At 39.3% G+C, this 12190-nt stretch overlaps 1 protein-coding gene across 4 annotated transcripts in view; it reads left to right on the top strand.

Moving 5' to 3' along the window:
- herc3 (HECT and RLD domain containing E3 ubiquitin protein ligase 3) overlaps positions 1 to 12190 on the top strand; it is a 39665-nt gene that overhangs the window by 9468 nt on the left and 18007 nt on the right. For all 4 annotated transcript variants that reach the window (XM_047365390.1, XM_047365392.1, XM_047365389.1 and 1 more), the window contains 9 exons: positions 478 to 554; positions 1518 to 1739; positions 1921 to 2012; positions 2447 to 2577; positions 5020 to 5171; positions 6234 to 6301; positions 8742 to 8866; positions 9988 to 10047; positions 11733 to 11844. In XM_047365390.1, the coding sequence (XP_047221346.1) occupies positions 478 to 554; positions 1518 to 1739; positions 1921 to 2012; positions 2447 to 2577; positions 5020 to 5171; positions 6234 to 6301; positions 8742 to 8866; positions 9988 to 10047; positions 11733 to 11844 (1039 nt within the window). The remainder of the gene's footprint in view (positions 1 to 477; positions 555 to 1517; positions 1740 to 1920; positions 2013 to 2446; positions 2578 to 5019; positions 5172 to 6233; positions 6302 to 8741; positions 8867 to 9987; positions 10048 to 11732; positions 11845 to 12190) is intronic.

The raw sequence follows: 12190 nt of genomic DNA, 5'->3' as shown, positions 1-12190 counted from the left end.
ACCACAGCACCACTGTGATCAGAGATGTGTTTTTGACACAGTCTTCACAAGTTTAACCTAAAAAACACTGGCTTTCTATTTTTATTTTACAGATCTTTTATTGACCCATTTTTTTTATTCCAATCTTTCTGTAGGAAACCAAAACCGTCTGTCCAGAACTGTTGGTGTTGCCAGGAAAGTAGCTGGCTTACAGTAGAGCCCTGCTTTACAAACCCATGACAGAAGTTTTACTGAAAGTTTAGTCGATACCTTGCAGTTCAGATCAGCCTCTACTAAAAGACACGGAGGTCAAAGATATAAAGGCTCCTCTTCAACCAGCAAATTTTTTAATTTGTGTTTAGAGCTATTACTGCTATATTTGACCCCTGTTATTGTTTTAATTAAGGTTGTGTGGTCTGTTCCCTTTACTGTTGTCGTGTTTCCACGGATATCTGTTCAGTTGTCTTTACTCTAAATGATGTTCTTTTCTTGTTTCAGGTTGGTGAAGAGGCTCTGTGACCACAGCGTCTCTCAAGTAATGTGTGGGAACCAGCACTGCATCGCACTTTCTAGAGGTGGGAAAAATTATCTCTAAAGCACCAAACCCTGCATTCCTTCCCTGTATCTGACTTCTCTTTGTAATCAAATAACCTCGCAAATTTATTTTAATTATTTGGGCTACATATTTGCCCCAGTTTACCTTGCGTATGTACATTTTTGAGAACCTGTAGTAGTTTATAGTATTTCTATCTTGATTATATTTTTTATAATGATGCTTTGATGTGTTGTTCATAATGTAAGGTGTCTTTAAATGCACTTAGAAAGAAATATTAATCAATATAATTTGCTTCTCTGGCTGGTGGTTATGTATGAAATAAGAAAATAAAGTCTGGAAAAATATGTTTTTCCAGGCTTTATTTCCTGTCTCATTGTTTAAATGTCAAAATAACTGAATATTTACAGTATGTCTTTCTCCGCATATATTTATATTTGTTTTATTTGGGTTGGAATAAAAAATGAGCGAGAATCCTGTGATAAATTCCAGCTTTGAGATGGATTTCATCATGAGGGAACTCTTTCAAAGTGTTTTTAATGTGGTTCTCTTATCTTTGTTTCTTTATTTTATGCAGAGCACTTTGAATCACCTTGTGCATGCATGGTGCAAAATAAATGACAAACGTGTTTAGGAACCAGGACTTAAACAGTCCTGGTTCCTAAGCAGCAGCAAAACTATTACAAAATTGCTGGAAAAAGAGTTAAGGTGTTGCAATGGCCTAGTCAAAGTCCAGACCTTAGCCTAGTTGTAGTGGGACCTTTTTAGAGTGGTGAAGAAATGGAACAAAAGTCTGGCTCCATTGTGTTTTTAGACCTTTGGGGTTTAGATAATTTAAGATACTAGTAAAATAATTATTTTTTTATGTCCTGATACACGAAACCCTAGAATTTAGAGAGTGCATGTTTTCCTCCACTATGACGGGATCTATAAACTGTATGTTTGGATGTTTACATTAATAAAGTTCTTGTGTTTTCCTCCTCAGATGGTCAGCTGTTCACATGGGGCCAGAACACCAATGGTCAGCTCGGTCTGGGTAAAGGAGAGCCGAGCAAGCTCTCGCCTCATCCCCTGAAGTCTCTGGCGGGAATTCCTCTGGCTCAGATAACGGCTGGAGGAGACCACAGTTTTGCCCTGTCCTTGTCAGGCGCCGTCTTTGGATGGGGCAAAAACAGAGCGGGACAACTTGGTCTTAATGACAAACAAGGTAATTATCAGCTGGTTGCAAATAATCTTGCATCCTACCCATAAAGAGTCAAGGTGTCTAGAGGGAGCAGTGTTTTTGGTCTAGAAACCTAAGTACAAAATCCCATTTTACAGCATCCTCCTTTGGTTTCTTTCTTTTCTGTTTTCTTAATTTTACGTGACTTTATCGTTTCCATCTTCAGACCGAGCCGTCCCGTGTCACATCAAATTTTTGAGGTCCCAGAAAGTTGTTTATATCAGCTGTGGAGATGAGCATACTGCAGCGCTCACAAAGGTATATCATTTCTCAACTGTCCAGTAATTTCCAGATGTAAGGAGAAATATTTGAGTTCCCCGACTTTATTCACTGTCCCATTGTCTAAATCACAGGTGTCGAACTCCTGGATGGCCGGTGTCCTGCAACTATTAGATGTGTCTCTGCTTCAACACTCCTGGATCAAATAATTAGGTCATTAGCAGAACCACAAGCTGAGGAGGTAATTCCTCCATTTGATTCAGCTGTGTTGGACCAAGGCCACATCTTTGCCGGACACCAGCCATAGAGGACCAGAGTTTGACATGGATGATTTGGCCACCTGGTCTGAATTATCTGTCCATTAGTGGTTAAATAGTCCAGTTTGGTTGCAAGGTTCCCCTCTAACTAAGGATTACTGTGTATCATAACCTTAGAATGAACAAACGGCAGTAATTATGTTCATTCTGCGGCAGGATGGAGGCCTGTTTACGTTTGGAGACGGCTCATGGGGGCAGCTGGGTCATGGCTCCACCAATAATGAGCTTCTACCGAGACGGGTGCTGGAGCTCATGGGGACCGAGGTTTCCCAGATTGCCTGTGGCAGGTACTGTGAATTTTAAACTTACATCAGTTCTAAGTGAAAATCTGTTGCCACCAGAAACGGCAACCAGACTGTAAACTCTCTTAGTTGAGCTTAAATTGAGATGATGAATGTTTCCCAACGTTTGCAGCGTCAAACTCAAGAAAGAACAGCAACAGAGAAATTTGACCCTGACAACTGCTTGCTAACCCATACTAAAAGGCATATAAAACTAGAGCAAAGGGATAGAGAGCTTCAGCAGAACAGTTAACCATTAAATCAGGTTTAAACAGTCATGGTTTCAAAGCTAGAAAAACCTTCGTTCATACTGAGCTGCTGGAGAAAATCCAGAGTGAACAAAGTGTTTCTGGCTCTGAGGAGCGCATCTACACCTTTTTGGTTTTTTTTTTTTTTTTTACAAGAGAGTAAGTCACAGCTTGGAAACCAAAGGAGCGTCGTCCATGTCTCTTATAAAGGGAAAGGTGGATTGCTAGAAGGCTGGAGAAGCGAGCAGCAGACTGGTTGGTTCAGCAACTGATGGCAGCTTGTTAGATTCCCGGTGAACGAGTGGAGATAATATTCTTTGCAATAAGCATATTTACTGGAAAACGTCAATTCAGCAGGTGTATATTCTAAACTTACCTTAGGTTTTTCAGTTCTTTGTACATCCATGCCAAAAAAAAAAACTAGAAAGTAAATCTTAAAATAATCATTTAGGTCACATTTATTTGCGGTTCAAGTAGAATTTAAGATTAGATTTTTCAATAAACTGATTGGTAAATCAGTTTGTCTGTAAATGCTACTTGAACACTGAAACCTGCACAGATTACACTGCTTGGCACGTTATATGCATTTTCTTCTTATTTTACTGTTGGTTTTAAACAACCTTTGTAATCGCGGTTTTACAGGTTAACTTCCTGATTGTATTGAAGTCTTATTTTGCTGATAGTTTTAAATGACGTGGTCCTGCTGGCCCCCTCTAGTCAAGACCTACAGCATGCGCTGTGGCGGTTCACAGCCCAGTGTGAAGCGGCTGGGATGAAGATCAGCTCCTCCAAGTCCGACGCCATGGTACTCGACCGGAAAAGGGTGGCTTGTCCTCTTCAGGTTGGAGGGGAGTTCCTGCCTCAAGTGGAGGAGTTTAAGTATCTCGGGGTCTTGTTCACGAGTGAGGGAAGAATGGAGCAGGAGATCGACAGACGGATCGGTGCGGCTGCCGCAGTAATGGGGGCGCTGTGCCGGTCCGTTGTGGTGAAGAGAGAGCTGAGCCGAAAAGCAAAGCTCTCAATTTACCGGTCGGTCTACGTTCCTACCCTCACTTATGGCCATGAACTTTGGGTCATGACCGAAAGAACGAGATCCCGGATACAAGCGGCTGAAATGAGCTTCCTCCGTAGGGTGGCCGGGCACTCCCTTAGAGATAGGGTGAGGAGCTCGGCCATCCAGGAGGGGCTCGGAGTAGAGCCGCTGCTCCTCCACATCGAGAGGAGCCAGTTGAGGTGGCTCGGGCATCTATACCGGATGCCTCCTGGACGCTTTCCTTGGGAGGTGTTCCAGGCACGTCCCACCGGGAGGAGGCCCAGGGGACGGTCCAGGACACGCTGGAGGGACTATGTCTCTCGGCTGGCCTGGGAACGCCTTGGGCTCCCCCCGGAGGAGCTGGAGGAGGTGTCTGGAGAGAGGGACGTCTGGGTGTCTCTGTTGAGTCTGCTGCCCCCACGACCCGGTCCCGGATAAAGCGGAAGACGACGAGTACGAGTACGAGTTTTAAATGTGTTTCTTTCTATTACTAGTTTAAAAGGTTAACTTTAAAAGCCTGACCATTGACCCGGCCTGTGAATTAACCTTTAGCCGAGGGCCTATAGACAGGACGCCGATTTCTTTTTAAATGTAACATTGTTTCATGTCTTGTTCCTGATCAAATACATTTGAAGCATCAGCAACTACAACAAATATGTGATCTGTCAACACGCTCAACGACTCAATCAGCACATGAAATATGAGTCTATGCATCAACGTCAAAATTATCGCTAAAGATTACAATAATAATATGATCATTTTAGCAGCAGCAAAGTATAATTTTATTTTTATTTTTTTTAAACAACAGGATCATGTTGTACATTTTTGTGTAAAAAGCCTTGTTTTTACACTGACACTAAAAGACTTTGATATTTTTACTCCTAGTTATCATAACCTTGGAATCTTGTACTGCTTTTATCTTGTAACATTTAAAATAAACCATCCAATTTCTCCCCCCTTAAACTAGTTAAGAGTTTAGTTTTGTTATATACACATGTTGCTTTTAAGACATGTAAAAATCACATGGAACATGTATGTTTTTTAAGTTGTAATAATATTAATAGCATTCTAAATATGTAAATCATTTGAACTGGTAAACTGTTTCCTTTGGAGGAGTTTTCTTTTACATTTCTAAGAAATGCCGCTGATATTTTTTCTTTTTGTCAGGCACCACACTCTGGCCTTAGCCCCATCGTCTAGCATGGTGTATGCATTTGGTTGCAACAGCCACGGCCAACTGGGGACAGGAGTCCTGGGCGATTCAAGAAGCCCATTTCCTGTGAAGTCCAGTTTCCTGACTGGAAACCTGCAGAGAAGAGGTGCAGTTTTCACTTGATGCTTTTCATATTTACTGACAAACTGATCTCCTGGTTGCTGTCATTTGCTCATAGATGGTTGCTATAGAGACACTGGAGGGAAAATCCACCTGCTTATTATCAAGCTGTGAATGTGGAGCCACTTTTCCTTTAAAAAGCTTATGGCTGTTTAAGCCACCTGCAGCAATAAAATTAAACAATGACCACATACAGGACTGTGAAAGCTGTATATATATCCAGATTTCTTTATATTTTCCTTCCAAGCAGACTGAGTTTAAAATCCTTTTAAAGTGGACCCCATCAATATAAAGTAGATGACCGACTTGGAGGACGATGCACCTCTCAGGTCCCATGTCAGCACTTTGTTGGAATGTTTTCCTGTTTAAGGACATGATTTAAAAACACTGTTAATCTGTTGCAGATGTATATTTTTTTAGACCTCTTTGTCCTCCACTTGTCTGCCTTCCTCAGTTTATCAGGAAAATGCTGCAGAACATGCTGTCATGGCCCAGGACTGGACTGAAAATGGACCAGAAATACTTCTTATTCAGCAGTTTGCTTTACAGTCGGGTCGACAGAGCTGACAGAAAGTCTCCAGATATTTTAGTTCAACTCTAAAAGAAAACTGTGACTTTTCTGACCTACTTTCACCTCGACCTTTCTGGTATGGGTCATTTATAAAGATGTCTTTGCGAATTGTTGGCAAAACAGTCGCTTTAAAGCCGATTGTTTTCGTCGATAGTTACACGCAAACAAAACCTCCTTTCTGTTTATGATTTCTCAGAAATGGATTTCAGTGTTTGCATATGATGATTTCTGGAAGATATGTGACTGCAGAAAATATCTCTTAAAAATGAAAAATGTTTAAAGAAATTGTTGAGATTAAATTTTGGTCTTTTATGAGAAATGCTTCGACACAATGTTAGTTTTATCCTTCATTTCTGTCTCCTTGGATACAAATGCAATAAATGAAGCAAGGCTTTAGACTATTTTAGATAACTGCCATTAGTTTAACAGTTTGATTCACTTTTATCACATGTTAATTTTCTTTTCTTTTTTCATTAGACTCAAAGCAGTATACAAAAATCATCTGTGGAGGAGACCACAGTTTCTTATTGTACTCCAATGAGCAGGTATGTGATTTATTTCTCCTATTAAAACGTATTTCTTCTGGAAAATAACCTAAATCTGTAATTACAGATACTGTGAGTTTCACATCAGTTTAAATCCTGCTTTACAGAATCAGAATTAATAAAAACATTTTTAAATGAACTTTTGAAATTGTATTTAAATTGTTTTTTTGTTTAGAGGAAAAGAGGAAAATGTGTCAAATACAGAATAAAATCAAAAGTTACTTAAAGCCATGTTTTATGGTTTTTACCTCTTTGCCGTTTAAAATGGGGTCAGGCTTCTAACTTAGGATCGTTCTCCACATTTCCTGAAGTCAATAAATGTGTTGATTGTAAAGAAGCTGAGCACAAGAAAGCCTAGCATGCATCCAAAATTTGTAAAATAAATATGACATTACATTCGGAACACGAACCCATGCAACGGCCACCCAAGACGAAAATGACGGCATAAATATGTGCAGCTTAAATCTGAACCCAGTTCCCTGTAACTCACCATGATGGCAAATGACTGCTTGTGACAAAAATTCTCATTCAAAAAAAGGAAACGTTTTCATTTTGGATTCAGTTTTGAATGAAGCAATTTTTAGTCGTATGTACACGGTTGTCAGCACTAATGTTTCCCAACTGTCTACAAAATACTTGAGTAAAACATAACAGCAGTGAATGGAAGCAGCTGAAAGTCCCACTTTCCTACCACTGATCAGCAGATGGTTTAACTGCTTTACAGCAAAGTGTTTCTACAGTTAATTTTCTGGCAACAACAGGGTGTGTGGGCCTAAAAATTCACTTCAGTCCTTTACACGTGTTGGGTGGAAGAAGTTAAGATACTGATATACAATCAGACAGCATCTTCAGTGAAATACTCTTGTCCATTTGGCTCAGACACCAAGAAAAAAAACGCTCAATCCTACAGCTAATATTGTGGATAAAATCATTCAGGAAAATTTGGAGAGAATTTTTGATTGATTGAATAAGATCTGCAGATCTCTGTAGCCATTTTCCTTTACTCAATGAGAACATTTAAACAGTAAAAATCAGTTTAACGGCATATTTTCGTACATGAGACTTCACCATCACCCTTTTACCAACACCTACTACACCTCAGTGGCCATGGTGTAGACTCTGCTGGAGACCGCTGTAGCCTTGTCATGAACAACGTTGTGTCCTCGACCTTTAGCCTTGTTTCTACCCTTAAAGAAAAGATTTTATATAAGACATGTTTCATATTTCTGAGATAAGAAGTCTTTTGAACAACTGTTCAACTGTTTTTTTTTTTTTTTTGGTCTATGGAAATCCACCCTCTTCTTCTTCCAGTATTTTCATTAATCTCACTCAATTTTCCTATATAGCTGGATTTTTTTTTTTTAATGGAAAATAAGAGTGCTCACTCCATTCCTTTTATGTTTCCAATAAGTGACTATCCATCCATTTGGCAGTTCCTTACAAAGTTTCATTTAATTTTTTTAACAGACAAAACAATCTGATTTCTGTTTGTGTCTAAAGTCCATTGGACTTGACAACATTACGTCCATATGTTAGTGCAGGTACTAAATGATTCCAGAGCTCTCATTGTGCCAAGAAATACATTAAAATGACTGATCTGCTTTTAAAAACAGTGGAAAAGGTTTGCTGGTCCAGAAATGTGACAAAATGTTTTTTTATAACCAAGAAATGTGAGACACTGAGAACAATTCATTCAATTCAGGTTTATTTATATAGCACTTCACAAATGGTTTGTAATGGTTGTTGGGGAGGTTAGATTAAACTACTGAGTGTTAGTTTGTTATACTATTTGTTATACCATTGTTATACTAAAAACCACAAGGATTGGGGGAACCTCTCTCTGTCAGACTTATTATAACCGTTGGAAAAGAGAAGGGGTCGCACAGGTAGCAGAAATGCCGATTCAATCGAATCATACAGATTACAAGTCATGTTCATACATTCCAATTAATCCTAACTATCGAACAGTGCAGTAAGATTCAGTTATTTATTCAAATTGCTTAAAGTTTTTCTGTCTAAGGAAACCCAGCAGATTGCAACCAGTCAGGGACTTGCAGCATTCCCTCCTCCCAGATGAGCATGTAGAGACAGTGGAGAGGAAAAACTCCCTAATTAGATCTTAATTCATGTTTAGACACACTTATATTTTCTACTTGTTAATCTAAACTGCAGCAATTTAACACATGCAGTAAAGAAGTGGGTTAACTTTTCCCCAACAGCTTTGGGTTCGGTGTTTCACCACAAGGTGGCAGTAATTTCTAAGCTATTTGCATCAACTATGCATAATTTGCTGAGAAAAAATGATGAATTTTCACTTTATAGATCTTCTCAGGGTACTTTTTTTTTTAAAGAGAATCAGCATTAAAGAGATGTTTATTGTTCAGATGTTGAATCTACATGACCTTTTTGTGTTTAAGATGGTTCTTCTTGTTTTCTTCAGAGTTCTGTTGTCACAGAGGACTTCAGAGTGATTAATGTCAGTAAAAGCCTCTTCCCGATCAACTATGAACAATTAAATTCATGGAGATTAAAAATGATGTACAACACAGACTCTAGTGTCACCAAGTAAGTCAGAAATATTGAATTAATTTAATTATTGTTCCCATTTTATGTCATTACCTCAGGGCTAGTCTAAAGCTATAGTTTTAAAATTTAAAATGATAGCTTTAGACTTTAGAATAGATTCAAAATTAGTTATTATGAATGGATAAAAGTTGTAAAATGTTTTGTCAGGCAGTTTTTTTTTTGTTGCCCTGGTTTAATTGAGTTTTTAGACATAGTTCATATTTAGCTACAACTCTGCCAGTCTGTTTTACAGGGTTGAATGGATTTTGAGCCACTGTTATAATGTTAATCAAATATTTGTTTCTTGGTTTATAGCGTGCCTTTAAAACATTCCTTATCCCTCTTGATATCTGGTCAGATGAAACCATAATCTAACTTTTTGGTCTTTCTGCAAATGCAATGTGAAACACATCTTTCCCTCTTTTAAGCATGGCAGGGGTAGCATCATGCTGTGGGGTTGCTTTTCAGCAGAGACAGGAAAGCTGGTCAGGTTGATGGGAAGAAGGATAAACCTGCTAGTGTAAGGGTCTCAAACTCCAGTCCTCGAGCCCGGTTTCTTGCAACTTTTAGATGGGTCTCAGTTTCCACACAGCTGAATTAAATAATTAGGTCTGTAGACTTTAATAGGAAACGATGAGGCGATTGATTTAGAAGGGTTGAATCTGGAACACAACTCAAAGTTGCAGGACAGCAGACCTTGAGGAATGGAGCCCCTTGTTGGGTGCTACCAAAGACCCGAGGCTGCGGTGGAGGTTTGCCTTTCAGCAGGGCGATTCTTCTGTGGCAACGCTTTAAATGTGATTTTGACAGACGCTGTACATCCTGTCTGAGCTTGAGCTATTTTGTAAAGCTGGTACAGGCATACCCGGAAGGACTTGCAGCTTTTCAGATTTTTATTTGTAAAATATTTGAAAATAATGTATCTTTTTCCCCTAAATTTTGTAATTATGCACCACTTTTAGTTGGTCTATCACATAAAATCCTTGTAAAGATAAAGTCATACGTTTTAGCTGTGATATGACAAAATGTAAAAAGCTCAAACTGAATGAATAGTTTTGCAAGGCACTTTGTCTTTTTGCTTGTTTTGCAGAAAACATGCTTTGTTTTGTTTTCCTCTGCAGCGACATCGTGATTCAGCTCTCCTCGACGGCTTGTTGGAACGCCAGCTTCCTGGACCAAAGGTAAACAAACCTGACTTGGAACAAAGAGCTTCTGAATCGTGACTCAGTTATTCGATCGTTGTTTGGTATCACACTGCACCTTTACAGAAGACATACATCTTCATCACTTTATTGCATAGCACCGTGCAGATATGCCCCGCCCACCTAAGGGAAAACTTTTCATCATGGGAATATAGCTGACGAATATCATCATAAACGCAACGTCGCTGCTGTCAACAAGGATTCTTACTGAACGACAGGCAGAGGATTAAGCTTAAACTCTGTACAGATTCAGGTTTTCTGATATCTATGTCAGAAACTTAATGTTTCTACATCAGATCAATTAACGAAGTAAAGCTGGAAGACCAGAGGACATACTCGGAGTTAAATTACTTCCTGCATATGTTTTATTTGTAGCTGAAAGTTTAACAACTAACTTATAATTGCAGTGTGGACTTAGATATACCTCAAGGTAACCTTTCATAAAACATAAAAGACACAGAGTCTTTATCAGGTTGTTTTGTCTTGGGATTGGACCTGCCTTCATGATAAACAGATCAGTTACTGTTTCTTATTTCTAAAGTTTGTAAAAAGCCATTAGTTTGGCCTGAATCTGTTTGTACTCCCTGCTGCACTGCAGCTCTGCACCACTTCACTCCTTTTTCTCTCAATTAGTCTCCATTTCCTGAGATGTATCATTGTAAACATAAATGGTGGAAAAGTGAACCCCTTCTTTAACTTTATAAATGTAAAATGCCTTTAATCAGATTTCTAAAAAAAGTTGAATTGGTACTGTAATATGAGCAGGGCTTTAGGTTGGGATGTGTCTCCTGATCTACAAGTGAAGGATCTTCTGATGGGCTGCACTGTGAAGCAATGGCAGCACTGCTGCCTCGCAGCAAGGACCTTCTTGTTTGAATCCCAGCCTGGGGTCTTTCTCTAAGGAGTGTGCATGTTCTCCCTGTGCATATGTACGTTCTCTGGGTACTCCTGCTTCTTCCCACAGACCAAAAACATGACCGGTTAATTGATCTCTCTAAATTGCCCTTATGAGCGTGTGTGCATGGTTGGTTGTCCTGTGTGTCTCTGTGTTCCCCTGTGATGGACTGGGGGGCCTGTCCAGGGGTCACCCCGTCTTTTGCACAGTGACGGCTGGAGATGGACACCACTGGAATATTTAGCCTTTTTCATTGTAGCGATGTGGTGTTCGGCAGCCCTAAACTGCTTGTTTCATATGGAAACGGAGAAGAGTCATTATGTTGCAGCTCATTGCTCTGACTCGGTTTACTATAGCTGTGTCTGCTTTGGTGTTTTGTGCTTGGTCTCAACAGGATGGCATCTGATGTGTTGGGGGTAAGTCCAACCTTTGCTTTGTTTAGAAGGTTTGGACTGTAAATAAAATCTCCTTGTTCATGTAGAAGGTTTTGGTTGCTGCTTCTGGGGTGATTTTTCTGCATGTGAATCTCTGTCTGATCATGCCCCCAACCACAGCTTATTGAGAACTGGAAAATCAAACTGAATTAACATTTAGTGAACTTAACTCTTGGCTGATAAATACAATAAGATCTTTATAAGCGTAATATATTGAGACCTTTTTTAATTTAAAATTTAACCAGGTTTTGTTTTTCTTTATTGCTTCTGAATATGAACCAGAACCTGCTTCTGCCCCTTTTTTCATATATATATTATATTTTTTGTCTTCTCAGTGATGATACTCACTTCAAAACCAACCCAAAGATCCCAGGTATTGATCTGAATTTGGTCAGAACATTGTTTGAGGTTCTCAGCAAACCCGCCTTCACTGGACTCCTGGAACAGGTAATAAATCAGAAATATGAAGTGTTTTAATAGTCATCTCATTGTTTACAAGTCAACATGCTAATAATGAGACAAGCTGCTATAGATGATTTATTAGATAGAATAATGTTGCATCAATATCAGTCAGATTGTCTGGTGATGAGGCCTTTTCATATCACCCTGAAAATCTGTCACTGAGGAGGTTTGGTTTGGATGAAAGCAGGATTTTAATGAATAGAAATATTTCCAATAAAATCATCCTCCAGACAGGGTAAAACACACACTATATGTAACATAACATCTAAATCGGTATCCAGCATTTTTTGATGTAGTTTTGGAAGAAGCCGACCCTCTGGAAGCACAGCGC

The sequence above is a fragment of the Girardinichthys multiradiatus genome, chromosome 5 (assembly GCF_021462225.1).
Source record: "Girardinichthys multiradiatus isolate DD_20200921_A chromosome 5, DD_fGirMul_XY1, whole genome shotgun sequence".
In the NCBI taxonomy this organism is placed as follows: Eukaryota; Metazoa; Chordata; class Actinopteri; order Cyprinodontiformes; family Goodeidae; genus Girardinichthys; species Girardinichthys multiradiatus.
Note: the sequence above shows the minus strand (reverse complement) of the source record. Positions and strands in the feature narration are given on the sequence as shown.